Raw genomic sequence first — 19,417 nt, 5'->3', positions numbered from 1 at the left:
GGCTTCAGGGGGCAGAGGGTGACTTGAAACCCCCCCTTGTTTCTTTTATCTTCAAGTCCGGTGGAGGGGATGTGAGCAGGCAGCCAGGAGCTGAGGTCATGGAGCTGCCCCTGGAAGGGGGTGAGAAGGGCTCTCCTCAGATCCGCTTCCAGTGCCAGCCTGAGGTCGGCCATCCTGGCTGAGAACTCACTTCCAAAGAGCCACTGACCACAGGCTGGCTCTGGGCCTGATTCCATCCTTCTTTGGGAATCATCACTAGCCCCTCAGTGCAAATGGACTCCCCTAAGAGATGACTTTAAAATACAGATCTCTAGGCAGACCCCAGAACCTCTGGTCAACAACCCAGGTCTCAGAATCTGCACTTTCCAAAGCCTGCCCAAGTCACTACAGACACTCAGAGTTTGTGTTGACAAATGTGCTGCTCGTGGCCCTTCATCAGATTAGATATTGTCGCTTTTTCCAGGGTGGCTGCAACTCTGACTGCTGTCGTCTTTATTTCTAGGTGAGGAGGATTCCTGTTGCCAACTGCAGTAAACATAAATCCTGCTCGGAGTGCCTCACAGCGGCAGACCCTCACTGCGGCTGGTGCCACAAGCGGCAAAGGTATTTCCTGAATTCGTTCTCACCAACTCACAGTCTCCAAAAAAATAACAATTAAAAAAAGGTGTCATGTGGCGGAACACTTGTTGCCCCACTTAAAACCATCCGGTCCAGTGACCCCAGGGGAACCAGTCTCCTCCCTGATGAGATATCACTGTGTAACCCTAATTAATTTTCAGAGACGTTCCCAGCCGCATCAGAGCTGCTAAGTCCCTGGACCGGGGCCACTTGGGGTTCCCCAGCACGGGGCTGGAGAGGGTGGGCGGGAGCCCCTAGTCTTGCTTGTACTTTTCACAGTGTTCTTCCTCACGGAGGATGAAAGAATAGGAGATGTTTGAGACATTGCAGATGGATCCTAGTAATGCTGGGCATGCTGTGGGCTGGGAGGCAGCGCTGTGGATGGCCGTGTCTCCAAATGCCGCGTGCAGCTGTGGGCCCGATGTACCAGCTCCGTCTCCGGGCAGAATCTGCCCAGCCTGGTCCTGAATTACGATGTTCACGACCCAGCCAGGCTCAGGGGCGACTTGCAGCGGCTTCCTCGCCATGGCAGCTCTGAGCGTCGCTGGGACCGGCCTGGTTGGATTCGCTGTTGCCATGGCAACCCAGTACTCAGCTCTAGCTATAGAAGCAAGGTTGGGGGGGAGAGCCGAGCTGAGCTGCAGCTCAGGCAGGGGGAAAAAAAAAAACACCATAACAGTGTCTGTCAGTTTGGTGCTTTCAGTTTTGAAAGGTGAAAAAGGATAAGAAGGAACAGAGCAGGTGCAGAGAAGCCGAAGGCAGAACAAGGGACAGTCTGGGGATTGAAAATGGGGGGTGTGGGGGGCTGAGAGAACTGGGGAGCTTCTGCAGAGAAAACCCAGACAAATGACGGGAGAGGGGGAAATGCGGTACAGGCAAGAGGCTCGGGAAGCAAACTAAAAATATGGGCATGGAATTAATAAAGAGTTAAAGGGGAAATGCAGCAAGATGCATAATTGCCCCTGCCTTTCGCTGCTTTTCCTTACCGGGCTGTTTCCGTCAGAATCACTGGCAGACAAAAGAAGCAGGGCCAGGAAAATTCTCATGAATAATTGTAATTGGGCAGGAACGTTTTCTTCTTGTCGCTTGCCCAAGACTAGAGTTTTAAGAAATTAACTGATCATGAACCGCGTTTTATCGCTGCACACCCAACTCTGCCGCTGGCCTCCTCTTTCCGACCTGTTCCATTTGTGTGGATTCCCCGTCCTCGTAGAGCTCGTGCAGGTGTGGATTCAGCCATGGGGGTGGTGACGGTGGTGATGAAGTGGCCACACGTAGCCGGGGCGGCTCTGTTGGCAAGTGCAGGGCCGGAGTTGATGGGAGATGTGGGCAGGTGGTGTGAACTTAAGAGTCCCCGGTGTGTAGGTGGTGTGGAGAGAAGCCTGAAGACCAGGTGAAGGATGGAGGAGTGGACAGTGAAGAGAGACGTCACGGCAGAACTCAGCCATGTCTAAGGAGCAAGGAGGCGAAGCAGAAAAAAATGGGGGGATGAGTCGGACAGGAATGCAGACAATCTGAAGAGGGTGGTCCCCTGGAAGGCAGGGCAGGAAGGGAGGAGCGAGTGGCCCCCTGTGCCAGGCAGAGCAGAGAGGGCAAGCGGGGAAGAGAGGAACTGACCCGCTGGACCTAGCGAGTGATGATGGGGTGATGATTGGGGCTGGGGGCCGTGCGCAGGCCCCCGCTGCGGGAAGTGGGCTAACCCTGCGAGAGCAAAGAGCCAACACTTTAGAGGTGCTTTGCTGAGAAAGACAGAAAAGAAGCAGAGCAGACATTGGAGGAGAAAGTGGAATCCAGACAGTTTTGCTGTTCTGGAGACACATGAAATAATAGTGTTTTGGGGACTGTTGGGAAAGTTCCAATAAAGAGGGAGAAATTGATGATGCAGGAGGGGGAAGGCAGAGCGGGGCGTGTTGTCACTCAGCAAAGGGAAGCAGCTGATCGAGGGCGCCCGGAGTGGGGCGAGGCCAGCCCTGGGGGTGGGGGGGCGGCTCACCCCCCGCCCCCCCGCGATGGGCAGGCAGGGGAAGCATATGGGCCCAGGAGCAGGGAGTTGGTGGGGAGATGCTCCGTAGCTTTTCATATTGCTTCTGGCATTTCCAGTGACCTGAGACTAATGAGAGTGAGGGGAGCGGAGGAAGCCCCTGCAGGGCTGAAGAGAAGGGGAGAGAAGGTGTGAAACAGAGTGGGAGAGAGCCAGGCCCTGGGAAATGCCAGAGCGACTGCCCTGCCGGGCACCGTTCGGGCTCACTCAGGTCTTGCTTTGGCAGTAAGGGCAGTGAGTGCGGTTTTGCTTCTGGAAACTGTGGTTGGCTTCATCGGTGCCGGTGCCGTGCTGGAAGGGAGGAGAATGAGATTTTGCGCGAGTCTGGGCTTTGCCAGGAAATACAGCAAAAAGGGAGAGAAGGGTCGGGGTGCTGAGGGCTTGTGCAAAGTGGGGATGGTGATGCTGACCCGGATAGCAAGACTTGCGTGCAGCCCGGAGCGCTGAGCTGCAGGTGAACTCTGAGGAGGGCAGGGAGGGCATGCCTGGAGGGAGGGCTGTGAAAAGGCAGCTGGATCCGTGCACGGGAGGTTGCACTTGGCATTAATTGCTGGGACTGGGGAACTAGAAAAGGGGAGTGGTTGGGTTTTGGGGGGAGGTTGATATTGAAGTCGTGGAGGTGGTGGGGTCACCCTGGTGATGACAAGATCTGGGGTACGGCTGTGTCACTGTCGGGAGGATGGTATCAGTGAGAGTCAGGAGTCAGGGAGCTGCATGAGATGGATTCGCCATCTGTGCGGACGTTACTGATGATGGAGACAGTGCTGGAGAGAGTGAGGACCCAAATAAATATTCCGGGAGAGAAAGGAATTGGGTGAGGTGGGAGTCTGTGGACAGTCACTGGACGAGGGGCGTGGATTAGCAAACTTGGGACGGGTTCCGCGGACAGACTTGGAAAGAGGGGAGCAGACTCACCCAGAAAGGTAGCAAGACACACACGAGATAGCCATGGCGAGGGAGAGGGAGCCGCCAGCCATTGAGAGGGCTGCAGGGAAGCTGTATCCTCAGGGGGAACCTGGTTTCAGTGAGCGCAGAGAGGTGAATAATGGAAGAGTTGGAGAACATGTAGCTCTAACTGATAATGGGCTGTGACTTGTCGCTGTCTGTAAATCCTACTGCTTCCCATTTCTGTTCTTGCTCCCTCGGCCCGCCCTGTACTATCCCAAAGAAGTGAGCCTTTCAAAAAATTTTTATTGCATTTTTCATTGAGGAAACTGCAACACCCTCTGTGATTCAGTGGTATAGGGTCCCACTTCTTCAGCCCTATGTCACCACCCCACACCCACCAAGGCACCCACGGTCCTGCATTGTAGTCCACTGCGTTATAGTCCACGCCATGCTTTGCCACCCACCTTTTCCCTCCCCTTCTGGTAGGCTCAATTCTACAGTTAGATTTCTAGAGTTTGTTTTGGTTTGGTTTTGTCTGTTCCTTTGTTTTGTTTCTCTGTGTTCCACATATGAGTGAAATCATTTGGTATTTGCCTTTCTCCTTCTGACTTGATTTTGCTATTATAATCTCCTCCAGGCCTATCCGCATTGAAGAGTAAGCCTTTTAAAACCTCAACCAGATGATGTCATTCCCCAGCTTAAAATTCATCCTCCTCTGGCTTTCCATCTCAGATTTCAGGATGACTCCCTGACAGCCAGGGCTGCATACGGGGCTTCCCATAATCTAGCCCGTGGCTACATCTCATGCCACCCTCTCCTTCCCTTACTCAACCCCAGATACACTGACTTTCTGGAACATGCCACACTTGTTCCTGCCTCAGGGACTTTGCATTTACTGTTTCTTCAGTCTGAACATTCTTCCCCAAATATTCCCAATGCCGGCCATAGTAGACACATCTCTCTCGGCCAGGTCTGAAGAAGCCTCACCTCATTCCCCATGACTTTGCTGCTTTAATCTCCTTATGGGCCCATCACCATCTGTATTCATCTTACTTCTCTGTCTCTCCCTTTTTTACAATCTGTGTTTGCACGAACATAGGGATCGTGTCTGACTTGTTCATTACTGCATCTTCAGAGTCTAGAACAGTATCTGATACTTACTAGGTATCAAAAAGCATCTGTCAGGTTGACTGATTGGGAAATTCTACCAATGGCAGGTTGAGAGGTGGGTATTAAATATCCTAAAACATTCTGGATTTGTGAACTAAGGGTCCTTCCGAGCCATGTCAGATCGTTTAGTTTCAAACTGCCTTGGTCCTGGCCTAAGATGAAATAAAACTAAGCCTCAGATCTGTGACTCACTTGAAGCTCCCAGTACCATTCAAAATTAGGAACTCTAAAGGGGGATGTTTTCTTATAACTGTAGAGCATCCCACTGTGTTTATTTTAAATGTCACAGATTTATTTAGAAAAATAATTTATTTTTTTTCTGTTGAGAAGGTTGAGCTTTCTTGCATACGTGTCTAGAAAGTGGATTGGGGAGGGGGTTCCAAGAAAATGAGTTTAACTTCCTTTTTGATCGGGTGTTAAGAATAAGCATCCAATATAAGCAGATAAAAAGCAATTAGATAAACAATGAGCTCTAAAAAGTCTAGTATTTTATTGTTGGAACTTCAAATCCAACCTGTGCTGAATTTGTCTGTGTGGGTGGAAAGTGAATTTTTTGCAGGCTGAATATCTTGGGTTTGGAAGCAATTTCTCAGTTTCTCCCATATTGCAAAGCATAGCACATGTGTTCAGTTATGGATTTCCACAAAACTGACAATCCTGAACCAATGAACGGGTGAGGTTCCAAAAGTTCATTTGCAAGTTTGTTTGGCACTCAGAATGCATTTTCCCATAGAAACAATGTCATAAATTAAGGACCAGTTTCCAAGCCAGCCCACAAAATTCAATTTATTTTATTTCAACAAACATTTATTGAATATCTACCAAGAACCCAATGTGGGAAGTGAGATACTAGGTGCTACTGAGAGAAATCAGATGCTATTCTTGGCCTTAAGGATTCATATGCTAGCTAGAGAGGCAGACATGTCAGGGGCCAGCGTTCATTCAGTCCAATATCAACCAGTTATTTATTAAGCGCCAACATTCTGCAGCCCATTAACATAGGTGCTTGGGATCTAGTTCTTTCATGCTGACATGGAACTTGCAGTCTAGCGAGGGAGAGAGGCAAAGGTATCACTCGGGTTTCTGCTTCAGCATTATTGTGTTAGCCATGAATTCTTAGTGACCGACAAGACCGGACATTTGTTTTTCTTGCTTGTGGGTGAGCTCCTGCAAGGGGTTATAGGGGGGTAGTGGGCTCAGCAAGCCACAGGTCGAGAGTTTGATGTCTGCTTCACATGGCTTCCATCCTGCATGTACTCTCCTCAAGCCAATGGCTGAAGCACAAACTGAGCCCAAGCTAAACTGAGCAGCACATTCAAAGCTTCTGCTCACCTTGTGTTTGCTGATGTCCCACTGATGCACAAGCCACAGACAGCCAAGCCCAGCATCAAGGGGGAAGGGAAATATACCCCACCTACTCTACTGGGAGGCCCCACAAAGGGACCTGGTACGACTGAGATTCTGCTACAGGAGTGATTGAAGACTTGGGAACAAAAGTCTGATCTACCATAATTTAAGGAGTTACCAACCAACCTACCTACCTGTAATACACATTGGCACAGAGGACAATGGAGGATTCCACGGGAGCACATAAGAAGCATCTAACCCAAACTTAAAAGATCAGGGAAGGCTTCCTGGAGGAAGAGAGGTCTAAACTGAACCTGATGTGTGAACATATATCAGCCAAGCAAAGAGGAGGCCAGAGAAGCTGGCTAAGGGAACAGGTTGTGCCAAGGCCAGAAGCTTGGCATGAAAGAAGAGTGTAGTCTATCAAGGAGTGTTGGGAGTAGGGTGCCTCATAGACAAGGACAGGTGAGGATGGTATCATAAGGCATGCTAAAGAATTTGGATTTTGGTGGAAGGACTTCAGGAAGCCATTCCAGGGCTCCTAATAGGAGACTAGATGAGATGTGTGTTTTAGAATAAGCACGCTGGTGCAAGGTAGATGAGAGGAGACCCCACTGGAAGCTGGCAAATATCTTAGAAGGGGGTTGTGAACCAGCAAGAGACCAGGGGCTGAATTAGAGATGATAGTGGTGGTGGAAAGAAGTGGGCGGATTTAAGAGCTATTTGGAAGATAGAATTGACAGGACTTAGTGATTAATTGGATTCCCCCTTGAGTCTGACACGCTAAAAATAGGGCCATGAAATGAAAAATAAAATACCAAGGTGGTCACAGTTTTTCTGGAAGATGTATTCTTCCCTTTGTCTAAGGAAATATTGAAATGGGGAGTTCCCACTTGCTTCCCAGCAATGGGGTGATGCCGGCATTGAGACTGTGGGGCAAGGAGTGCGGCGTCAGTTTGGGTGACCAGGAGGACAGGTGTCATTTGCCGGTTGGGAATGTAGCCAAGTAGCTGTTGACGAGGCACAGCCATGCAGGGGGGTGACTTCCTCTCTCCAAGCAGAGGAGGGAGGGCACAGGCCCTGGGTGGGCTTGCTGAGGGTGGCCTCCAGGCTTCCGTGTGAACCTGCCAGTTCCTTACCTCCTCTGTGCCAGCCCTCCGCTCCTGTCATGCAGGGTTCCTAACAGTACCTACCTCCTAAGGTTGCTGAGAATGACACCAGATCGCGTGCATGAAGCCCTAGGCACAGTCTGTGGATGGTCAGCACTCAAGGTACATGGGCTGTTCGCATGGTGCAAGTGGCAGAGGAACGAGCCATTAGTTGTGACCACTGTTGGGAAAGGCTTCTGAGAGGAGGTGACATTAAAAGTAGGCCTGGAAGCCTAAGTGGACATTCACCGAGGGTGGGAGGCATTTCAGGCAGAAGAACCAGCACAGAGAGAGGTCTTGGGAGGAGGCAGTGGCGGATTGAATTGCATCCCACTAGTCCTGGCTCCGGAAGGAAGGCAGTAGGTAGGGTGCTGGCTGGAGCTGGGATGCAAAGGGCTCTGAGTTTGGACTTGATTAGCAGTTGTTATTGGTTGGTGCTGGGAATTTACTAAAGGGCTGACATGATCATATTTGTGTTTTAAGAAGATTATCCTGATGGCAGTGTCAAAGGTGAACTGCTTTCTCCTGAGCATCAGCTCTCCCTCCTGCCCTGGCCCCTCCTGGCGTCACTGTCTCTAGGTCTATTTTGTCAAGAGTGAGCTTATCTCATATCTCTCAGGGTCATCTCCTCAGCAGCCATTTCTTCCCACCAGTGCCCCGTGGGGCGCCACTTGCTTTGGGCCCAGTAATGTCATGGAACCAGGACTGAGTCCTCTTCAGAAAATGAGCCGTGCAGAAAGGGCCTCATGCTTTACTTATTTGTGGCTTATCCTATAAGACCTGACCCTGCCCAGGACTTGTTCAGCGTGGGGACAAGGCACCCCTTGACTCCTCACATAAATTTAACACTTCCCCACCTTCTCCCATATTAACATGGGAAAACCTTCAGGCAGCCCCTGGTGGTAGTGACTTGGGGGTCTCCAGCGGCTGGTAGGCCGTTGTACAAGAGGCTATGAAGGAGACCAGTCTCAACTTGGCCTAATGACAGACTTTTGAAAGGGTTGGGGATAAGAGTATTTTGAAGATGAAAGAAGAAAAACTGAAATTTGTCAAACACATTTTCCCTCATTACCCCAAAGCAACAAAAAGAGTCTAGTGATTTCTGATGGGCACATCCAGTTCCTCACTCTGCTCTCCCATCTTGAGCTCCACCTTCCTTCTCTTCATGAGACACCCTTCCCGAGCCTCCCGGGGTCTGCTCGTTGACCCCGAGGGCCCATCCACCCCAGGGCTGTTTCTGCACTACAACATCGCCCTGGTAGCCCATAGCCACGTTCTCCTGAAGCCTGAGTCACTGTGGTGACTCTGCCATTGTGAGAGGTGGGCAACATGCTGCAGAGAAGATCCCCGAGGGCCTTTCAGGAGAGGTGTTGTGCGTTAGCCCCTCGTCCTTCAGAACACAGTGGCGCTCCCTTCCAGAGACACCTGCCTCAAGCCCAGGCCCTGCCAGGAGTCAGGTCTGCATGTGTGGAGGAGAATCCGCTTATCATGCACCAGACACTGTGCCCTGCACGTTCGCTTTTGTCTTCCTGATCCCCTGTGAAGTAAGTGCTGTTGCAATACCCACTTTAGAGATGAGAAAACAGCCTTAGGTTGTATATTCATTTCCTACCGCTGCTGTGACAAGTTCCCACGGCCGTGATGGCTTACAACCACATGTATTTATTATCTCAGAAGTCTGCAGCGGGTTTCTCTGCTAACATCAAGGTGTGGAAGGGCTGTATTCCTATGGAGGCTGCTGCAAGAATGGTGTTTTCTGGCCTTTCCTGGTTTCTGGAGGCTTCCCGCATTCCTTGTCTCATGTCCCCTTGCCTCTACAGAGCCGGCAATGCAACATCCTGCTTCTCTGACTCTCGACTTTGCTGCTACATCTTCCTAGCAGACTCTCCTGGGCACCCTGGGGTTCCTTTGGACCCATTTAGATAATTCAAGATAATCTTCCCATCTTGAGATCCTTAATTACATCTGCAAAGTCCCTTCTGCCACGGAAGGTAACGTTTTCACAGGTCCCAGAGATTAAGCCTTAGGGATCATTATTCTGCCTCCCACAGGTTGGACGAGTCAGTGGAACCAGGCATCACATGTAGGCTTAGCGCTAGCGCTGAAGCCAGTACCTTTACCTACCACTTTGAAGAATGGGGAGCGGGAGGGGAGGAGACATCTTTCCTCGTGGCTGTGAGAGGAGAGGAGAGGGCCTGGTCCATAGGGAGCCTTCAGGGATGACCAACATTCCTAACCCACTAAGAGGGAAGTTGGATGGTATAAAAATAAGGAAATAGAAAGCATGTCAGATGGTGATCTATGTTATGAAGAAAAATTAGGCGGAGGAAGGAGTTAGGAATTACAGGCTGGAGTCAGGGGAGGTGGTGATGGAACCAGAAGGCTTGAAGCTGGAAGGCCTCATTGTGGAGGGGACATCTGAGCCATCCAGGAGACATTCCACTTTGGGGTGCTCCGCTTCCTAAGTTCTGACCACATCTAACGGCGTGGCCAGGAAAACTGTGTGAACCAGAAGTTTAATTCCCCCTTCCTTCCACTCTGGGCTCTGTCCTTGTGTGGAAGTCTGTGCAGCGACACTCCTTTATGGTCCAGTGCGGCTCTAATGACAGCGATAATGATAATAATGGGATGTGGGGGTGGCCCCTCCTTCTGGTATGAGGACCCCATTGTGCCGACTAATTGTGTCGAAGCAAGTAGGACAACTGTCTGTGGGGTGGAAGCAGCGGGAAGCAAAGAGGAATATGTCGTTCGGGCCTCGGGGCATCACTGAATTGCCCTGGCAAAGGCAGAGCCCATGCATCTGGGTTACTGAGCGCACAGGAAAGGATTTGGGGGCCTTCTAACCCAGGAGGAAGGGGCTTAGGTGAACCTGAGTCCCTGGGTTCTCCAACGCCTTCACCAACTCTAAGGAACTATGAATAAATCCTACTAACTTCAAAGCAGAAGGTGAAGAGGAGATAAACGTAAGAAGGGTCATAGCTCTTGATGCCCCAGTAGTTGGCACAGGAAGACCATCTCACTCCCCCTCAAGCCAATTTTGTTTGGTGGAGCCAGCAGCTGAGGCCCTTGAACCTCAGCCTCCAAACTACTTATCTGTACCATCTCTTTAATTGATGCTCTCAGGCTTCAGATGAGCACCATTAGGAGTATACCCCTTTTAGTAAATATATGTTTTGATGGAATAGATTTTTTTTTTTTAGATGACTTTATCTCAGGCAGCAGGCACTTTCGTAAGTATGTATTGATTGGTTTTTAAAATTTCCTCAAATGTTTTCACTTGTCTTTGTGACCTAGTACTTCTCCTGTTCCCGTAACAACTCCATGTTCAAATGCAATGGTCAGATCTTCATTCAAAGCCTACCTGCCAGTCTCTCATGTTTTCTTGTAGTTCTTGCTTTTGCGGTGCTCTGTAGCATTTGTGCACTTGTCTTCTGCTATATCGAGTGGACCATTTCTGCTCTGGGATTCAGTATGGCGCTCGGGAAGATGGGGTTGTTATTACCCTGTTTGCTGGTGGGAAACTGAGGCCCAGAGAGGCTAAAGAATGTGCTCTCAGTTACAGAGGTAATGTATGGGAGCACAACCTTGAGCTCAGATCTTCCTGACTCAAAAGCATCATTTTCCTATCTTTATTTCCATACTACCATTTCTTTTTAATGCCTCCCTTAATGCTTCAGTTCCTGGTTTGCATCTACAAATAAAAGTGCCAACTTTCAGGACACTCATCACCCACAAAGAACCACATGGGGGAAGACCACAAATCCCTTTTGTGAATGTTTCAGCCTGCAAATGTGTTTTCTGTGTGCTAAATAGCTCCAAGTTCCAAGACAAAGGCTGGTTTTCCACCACTCCAGTTAACAGGCCAACCCAGTAAACAAAAATCAATGAAACAACTTATGCTGGTCTCATGGAGACACAGACAAGAATTTAGTCACTTTAAATTTTAATGCTGAATTGGATTAAGAATAACGCTTGTTGAATACTCGTGGTGGGTCAGGACCAGTACTAGGATCTGAGGAAAACATGATGAATGAGGCTTTGTCCTAAGGAAGCTTTTTCCTAAGGGTTTTTGGGGGAAGCAGACCCTGAGCAAATAACTTCAACACACCATGGAACATGTTCTCAGAGCTGGTGCCCAGCGTCTGGGAACACCCTAAGAGCCCTTTAGGTTTGAGAGGGAGGAGGGTTGTGATTAAGGGTCTTCCCAGATGCTGAATTGCTTCTGCCCCCTTGTATAGAAAAGGCATCTTTTCTACGTGGACCTGGTGTATGTGAGCAGTGCAACAGGCAGTCTGGGTAACCTTCTTGCCCAAATCCCTATCTCCTCACTACCATTTTGTGTTTATTTGGCTTATGCCATGCAAGCTTTTGCCTATATTCTCTGTTTTACTTGCCAATATAACACATAATAGAAACCACTAATGTTTACTAAGGCATCATTGTAACCTTCTGTTAAATAGATGCATATTTTTGTAATAACTCCATGAGGTAGAAACTGATGTACATTTCTGCAGATGGAGACTCTGAGAGGGCAAGTTACCTTCCCAAAGCTCATCAGCTTCAGAGTTCTATCCAGGCTGGACCTTAATCATTTTCTTGCAGAGACCAAGCTTTAAGTGAATTCATGGTCTTTGTGCATGCTGTTCCTTCTACCTGAATGCTGTTCCCATTGTTCTTAATGTGGCTAGATTGTTTTCATCCTTGAACTCTGAAGTACTGTGTTTTTTGACCAGCCTGTCTATGCTCTTTCCTTACTGGAAATAACCTAAGTGCCTATCAAGGATGAGTAGGGAAAGATGTGGTCTGTGTACCCAATGGAATACCATTCAGCTATAGAAAAAAAAAAAAAAGATGAAATCTTGCTTTTTGTGACAATATGGATAGGCCTTGAGGGGATTATGCTAAGTGAAATAAGTCAGACTGAGAAAGACAAATACGATATGATTTCACTGAAGTGTGGAAGATAAACAAGCAAACAAATGAAACAAAACAAAACAAAAGGCAAACCCTTAGATTCTAACAACAGAATGGTGGTTACCAGAGGGGACAGGGTAGGGGAAGAGTAGAACTGGTAAAGGGAATCAATTGTATGGCTGGAAATGAGACTTTTGGTGGGGGGATCTAATGTGGCATATACAGATGTTAATTATAATACAGTATACCTGAGTCCTATATAATGCTACAAAGCAGTGTTATGTATCTCAAGCACTAGAACAATTAGAAAATAGTTTTTCTATATCCTTGGTTTCTACAGAAAACTTCAATTATAAATTATTTTAAATTATTGCCTGCTTCTTTGCATTCTGTATGCCTCACTGGAATATAAGCTCATCGAGATGGGGCCCTTACCTGGCTTATGCATTGATACAGCAATACCTGCCATAGCTCTGGACACTGAGTAAATATTTGTAGAATAAATGCCAGTCTAGCAGTAGGCCCCAGGGGCCCAGGTGGATATGGCGTGCCTCTCCCTTGGGAGGCTGGAGATACAGGCAATTGGCAGGTAGCAAAGTGCTATGTATACCAGGAGCATGTGTGAGGTCCCATGGGAACACAGAGGAGAGAGCCACTGCTTTGTTGGGAGGCTAGACAGGCATCATGAAGTACGTGACACTGAACTAGCCTTGGCCAAGGGCCCTAGGGCATTCCGGGCAGTGGCAATAGCTAAATAAGCTAGAAAGTGGTGGGCACATTTGCACAGCATAGGCCTATCAAATAACCGCACTCAGTCCAGAGTTGCACACAGGATCTGAGGGATCAGTCTTCTTAGGAGCTTACAGGCTAGATAGTCAGGCTCCTTGACCCACAGTTAGCTGGGGGGTGAGCTTGGAGAGGGAGGCAGGGACTTCAATCATGGTGTTTGGGTAAAGAGATGAGTGAGGAAACAGTTTCTAGGATTCAGACCATAAGAGGCATGTAGGTAGAGGAGTTCACAGAGGTGAACGGGCCCACTGAAGATTGAATAGCGGTGATCCACTGAGCTCTATGCTCAAGAATGACCTACATGTCCATGTGGTGGTTAACTGAAGGGAAGGAGGAAGACCAAATAAGAGGCTGCTACAGGGGTCCAGGTGAGAAATAAAGGGTGTGGATGAATGTAGGAAGTACCTTAAAGTGGTGCTGAGGATGAATGGATCATAATCCATTGAGTGTAAGAGTTGGGGGGGAAATCCAAACTTTTCTAATTTGATCTATTTGGGTTTCTGCTCATTAACCAAGATGGAGCTGTGTTCCCTATTGTGTGTGACTAGAAATTCTAATCTCTCAACAAAAGAGTTGGAAGATGAGGCATCCTCATCCCTGCCCTGGAAAGTTACAAAGCACACCAGCACATTCAAGGCTCAGAGAAGTCCTGCATCAGAGAAACCTGTTTAATTTTATTTAACAAGTGTTTTGCAAATTTCTTACCAAGGGGACCCTACCAATAGCCCAAGCTGTAGAACACACTGAGAAATTCTGTGAACTGGAACATAACCTGTATGGGCTTATATGGTTCATGCTTTGGGAGGACCTGTTTGCTGTGAATGTTGATATTTGTGATGGGCTCTCCTGGAAGCCTTTAGCATTTTTGAACCGTTTGGCCCAGCAGGACTATTTGCTGAAATTCACACCATGCTGTCTAATCCCTCTGCACCTCAGTTTTCTCATCTCTGCATTGGAGCTGATAACAATGTCCACTTCCTGAAGTGGTTATAAGGCTCAACGGGTCAATTCCCAGAAACTGCTAGAAATGATCTTGGCCGGTGGAATGAGCTCTGAAATATTAGCTCACATGAGAGGCAAGAAGGGGTAGGAGGCAAGGCCATGGTCTTGAAAACAACACTGCCTGCTTTAGAATCTCGGCCTTTCCACTTCCTTAGTCTGTGACCTTGGGAAAGCAAAATGGAGCCTTCTGTGCCTCGTCTTCCCCCCTTTGTAAAGCAAGGACTCTTTTTATACCTACTCACAGATTTATTGTGAAGAATAAGTGAATCGGGGGCCTCCCTGGTGCCCTAGAGGTTAAGTGTCAGCACTATCACCACTATGGCCTGAGTTCGAACCCCGGCCAGGGAGCTGACCCACATGGCTCAGCAGACCTCTCCTGTCTCGCCCGCCGCTCCCCTCAGCAGTGTATTTCAGCCAAATCTGCCTGTTCTCCCCTCTCTGTTTCTGGTGAATCCTCTCACCAACCCCCCGACACCCCAGTTCTTCTACACAGAAATAAAAATTTAAAAAAGTGAATCAAATCACGTGAAAGGACATTGCCTGCATGTTAGATATGATGACATTTTTAAAAAATAGTCTAAATCTAAAAATGCTAATCTTAAAATTCTGAATGCTCTTAGCATCATTTTACCATGTTGATGGACTTTCAGCTCCAGTGATGAAGATCCAGTTTTCAGCTTCCCCAGCCAGCTCTCTTGCTCTTGCATCCTGGCGTTCCCCGTCTTTGCTCTGGAGGCCACGAATTCAGGGCTTTCCTTTGGTCACAGTGACTTTGTATTCTCTTCCGTTCAATCACGTTTGCTTTCTTTATCTCTTGAGCTGACACTGTGAGTGTGAAAGTCCCCAGATTCTGCAGACCACCTGGCCTCTCCTTTGGGCAATGTGCTTTTCTTAAAAATGAAGAAATCTGTTTTAGATCACTTAAGCAGAAGACCTTCCCCCCAGCATGGACATGGCCTCCTGTTCCCGGAGAAAGAAGCTGGATTGTTTTTTGTTAAAAGTTTTCAGATCAGTGTGGAATCTTTGAAACAGGTCACACCAACCCCCACTTTCAAACCAATTACCTGATATTTAGTTATCAGTTTTCTTCAGGGACTGTCTGCTCTTGGTGAACAATTAGATTAGAGGATTCTGATGAAATTCAAGTGGCAGGAAGTAGAAGTTAGAGTTCTGAGTTCAGAGTTTCTATTTCAAGGTTGAGTAAGTGGTAAATTTGTACGGAGAGATTCTAGCCTAATAGAGTCAGATTCCCAATATCCCTCTGTCCAGACCATGGCCTTTCACCTGCCTGGAAACCTCAGTGATTCTACCTGTCTTTTGTGTTGGCATGAAAACAATTAATAATTTAAGCCATCCTCATTTTAAAAAATAGAAATACTGTATAAGTACAATACTGTAATAATAAATTTAAAAGTCAATCCAGCTGGGCACTGTTCCCAGACTGCCAGCTGAGCAGAAGCACAAATAAGTAAAGAAGAAGAAAAACTGCTATATAATGCAAATGGCTGCAATGTCATTGTTCTTTGCTACTCTTTTATTGCCAATATATAATATTGAAGTTACACTATGGATAACAGGTTTTGTGGGTTAACCTGGAAACCTAATCACTGTTTATAGCATTATTTCTGTGGGGAGAAAGGTGTATTCCATATTACCAACAGATGGTTTGCCAGCAAATTTCTGGAGCACAATAGGTTTGAAAGTTGGGGGCCTCTGGAATTTTAACCTCCAGTTGGTTGTTTTGTTTTCAGAGCTAGTGACAGAAGAAAATTATAGGTCTCTTAGAATCCCTACCTCTGTGTTTGCCTCCCGAATCCTTGCTTCCCTCTTTATCCTTAGAGACTGTCTCCCCTTCTCTAATCTCCACTCCTGAAGTTCACATCTCTGTCTCTGCATCCTGACCCGGCCCCAGGAAGTCAGGCACACTGTGAACACCTTTATCTTGTGCTTCTCTGTCAGGGACTATTAATTAGTGATAAGGGCCTTCCGGAGGCCATGCAGCCCAGTGGCCAGACACGTGGCTCTGAAGCAGACTCCTGCCACTTAGCAGCTGTGTGACCTTGGCGTGTCACTTCAGGTTGCTGAGCCACAGTTGAACCCCCATAGAATGAGGCAGTTGTGAGGACTAATGGGGAGGACTTACTGTAAACACTCAGAGCAGCACTTGGCATGGGGCAGTGTTCCCTCCATGCAGGTACATTGGGAAGTAGTGGGGAGAGTTACTCGGTGATAGTAGGGTTTATGTAAATTTCCCCCAACTCAGGGAGCAAACTCTATGAAAGTACTTTGTGAATTCCAAACAGCAAACTTCAAAACAAGCCTCTGGAACCTGTTGGTTCATGAGTTGGGGTTCAGGTAGCTTTTGAACGTGCTTTTTTATGAGCTGGAAATGGAGAAAGGGTTGTTCCCCATATTTACGTAGTTGAGTGGCAGATCAAACTCTTTTTTTAATTTAAATTTTATTTTTATATTCCCCATACAATTACAACCCCCTTATTTTGACCCCAACCCCTCCCCTCCCCACCTCCCACCCCCCATAGAGTGTCTCCGGTTCATAGTTGTTTGTTGGTTTTGATATTTTCTTTCTTATAGTTATTCTTTTTCCTGGTCCCTTATTTAGGGTTTCTAGATTCCTGCTATGAGTGAGACCATCCGGTATTTTTCTTTTTCTTTCTGGCTTATTTCGCTGAGCGTGATCCCTTCCAGCTCCATCCATGTTGCTGCAAACTGCATGTGTTTATCTTTTTTGAATGCTGAGTAATATTCCATGGTATATATGCACCACATCTTCTTGATCCAGTCATCTATTTTTGGGCATTTGGGCTGTTTCCAAAGCTTAGCTATTGTAAACAGTGCTGCTATAAACATAGGGGTGCAGGTGCTCTTTGGAACTGATGTTTCTGTGTCCTTTGGGTAAATACCTAGGAGTGGAATTGCTGGATCATATGGGAGCTCTATGTTTAGTAGGTTAGAATAGATTGAACTGTGCAGCAGATTTTATAGCAAACTAGTAAGAATAAGCTTTCTTCAATACTCTCATTCACTAAATTGTTTCTATATACAGTGTTTTCCACCTAGGGAAATTTTTTTTTTTTTTTTAATTTTAATTAGCTTCTTGGTGTTAGGGTTTTTTCTTCCGGCAATCTTTCTTTTGCATTTGTGCTGGATCTGTTTCCTGATTTGCAAATAGGATTGTGTCTGCATATTGGTGTTAATCATGCAGGCATGAGATCTAGTTGGAAATAAAGACTAGAAAAATAAAACACTGATTGGGAGTCGTAGGACTTTTGGATGGGAGGATGGGTAAAAGCAATAGCATAAGGTAAGGAAAGCAAATATATCTCTGCCATTTTTTCCAGTATGTGCTCATTCTAATCTGAGTCCAATTTTCTTCCTTTCTGTGGCCTGAAGAAATTGAAATGAAGCCAGTTAGAAATCAACCTATCCAGGAGTGCCTCACAGAGGCTCAGCCTCACCCAGAGTCCTGTCCGACAGGAGATTTTGATTTTATTTGGTTAGTGGCTTAAGCATTTATGCATTTAACCATGGCTTTTGTTGATACTTAGGAATAAGTGTGCTAGCTTTCAAAGGGGATCATTTCAAAGTAGCTAGTTTTGTTTACTAAAATGTGGGAGCTATAAAATATGCTCCCCCTCCCCCTTAGGAAATTGAATGTGTGGGTAATGTGCTGTCATGAAGATTTTATAACTGTAATATTAGAGAAGTAATAAGATACTGTTGTTGGTTGACCATCTGGTTATACATTCTTAGTGTCACAGTTTGCTTTTTAATTTTTTTTCCTAGTGAGAAGCAAGAAATAGGAGTTTAGAAATTTCAGAGGTGTTTTACAAACAAGGAATTTGTTTAGTTGCTTAGCATGGTTAGATTTTGTTTTTACCTTATGCAAAATAGGAAATGAAAAGTGAATTTTATATGTATAAATATATATATATATTTATTTTCCAAAAGGCAAACTGAAAACTTTAACTCCTGATCTGTTCTCTATCTGGCCCCATATTTGAACTTTCAGTTTACCTTACAAATAGTCCCTTTACCTAAGTTGGAGTATACATAAATCATAAGGAATTTCTGGAAAGAAAAATCACTGACAGAAATGACCTATGAAGATTTCACATTTCATCCATTCATTCAAAAATCAAAATCAACAAGCAACTATAAACAAGAGACACACTACGGGGGGTGGGGGGGGAGGGATTGGGGTCAAAATAAGGGGGATGCAATTGTATGGGGAATATAACCAAGAAGAAAATGCATACATTGTGCAAAAATGAAAAATGATGTAAGAAATATATAAAATAAAAAAATATTTATTGAAAACCTAGTATTTGCATATTATACTGCCAAACACTGAGGAATTTGCTAAAATAATATTAAAGACATTCTCCCTTCCTTTGAGGAATTTAGACCTTGCTTGGGGAGAGATGACATAGACATATGAAACAGTTAAGTTGTAATTCAAGACAGCATATGATTAAATACCAAAATGTGTGGTTCCGACAAGAAATATTATAGGAGTTCAGAAAAGGGAGTGATAACTCACTGGCACTACTGTTTTCTGCCTGCAAATTGGCAAATTGTAGTACTATTTGTATGAATATTTTACACTTGTTTTTTTGGCAGCCTTAGGCCTTGACTCCCAGGCAGCATTAAGAGCCTACAAAAATATTAGTGCTCCAGTCTCTCTGGAACTGGCTTGGGTTTTTTGTTTTTTTTTTTTCCCCCCTTATAGGCAGACGGAAGTGCCTTATACAAACTGGAGTGCCCTAGAAAGGCAGGTATCTTGAGTCAGAATCTCTTTCAAATACAAAATAAGGAACCAGGCTGGTCATTCGGTGTTTTTTGATCTAACAGAACCAGTTCCTCCATTGCAAACTCTCCCTGACATTGAGAGGCGGTTTAATTTGAACTTAATGTCTGTGACGGGCAAGCTAGCCATCAAGGGTCAGATAAATGTGTGACTTTGGAGAATTGCTGATGGAAATCCCCATGGTCATGATGCTGGAGAAGGAACTGCCACATATGTAGGGGAGTTCAGACACATATGCTCACTGTAAGCAGGGTTCCCCAAAATGTCAGAATATGAAGACATTTGGGGATGATGTTTAATGAAACTCACTGGCTTCCTGTTCTATTTTTGTCATATTCAGATTAGCAGAGCTCAAAGACAAAGCTGTGGGGCCCTCAATTTCTTAAGAATTAAAGCAAGAAGAAATAAAACCCTTGTGAAGTCAAATGTACTATTGGGGCCCACCCCACCTCATTCCACTCAGAGCCTCTCAGAACTCCCCACAGCTGAGTGGAACGATTATTTGCTTGCTTTTCAATCTCATTCATGAATTTTCAGTTTCTTTCAAAACTCACAGTCCCCAGCTCAACACCATCCCTTCATTTTCACCTTTGGGAGGCTGAGAGACCAGAGATGTTTTTGTTCTTTCCTTGATATTTTTTGACAGAGTGTCTATAGAGTCCAGCACCACTT

General features: G+C 46.3%; 1 protein-coding gene across 2 annotated transcripts in view; it reads left to right on the top strand.

Moving 5' to 3' along the window:
• PLXNC1 (plexin C1) overlaps nucleotides 1-19,417 on the top strand; it is a 142,200-nt gene that overhangs the window by 35,882 nt on the left and 86,901 nt on the right. For both annotated transcript variants that reach the window (XM_054696129.1, XM_037513862.2), the window contains exon 4: nucleotides 503-603. In XM_054696129.1, coding sequence (XP_054552104.1) covers nucleotides 503-603 — 101 coding nt within the window. The remainder of the gene's footprint in view (nucleotides 1-502; nucleotides 604-19,417) is intronic.

This window comes from Talpa occidentalis, unplaced genomic scaffold (assembly GCF_014898055.3).
Source record: "Talpa occidentalis isolate TD23 unplaced genomic scaffold, MPIMG_talOcc4v2.1 talOcc4.16, whole genome shotgun sequence".
Lineage (NCBI taxonomy): Eukaryota > Metazoa > Chordata > Mammalia > Eulipotyphla > Talpidae > Talpa > Talpa occidentalis.
Note: the sequence above shows the minus strand (reverse complement) of the source record. Positions and strands in the feature narration are given on the sequence as shown.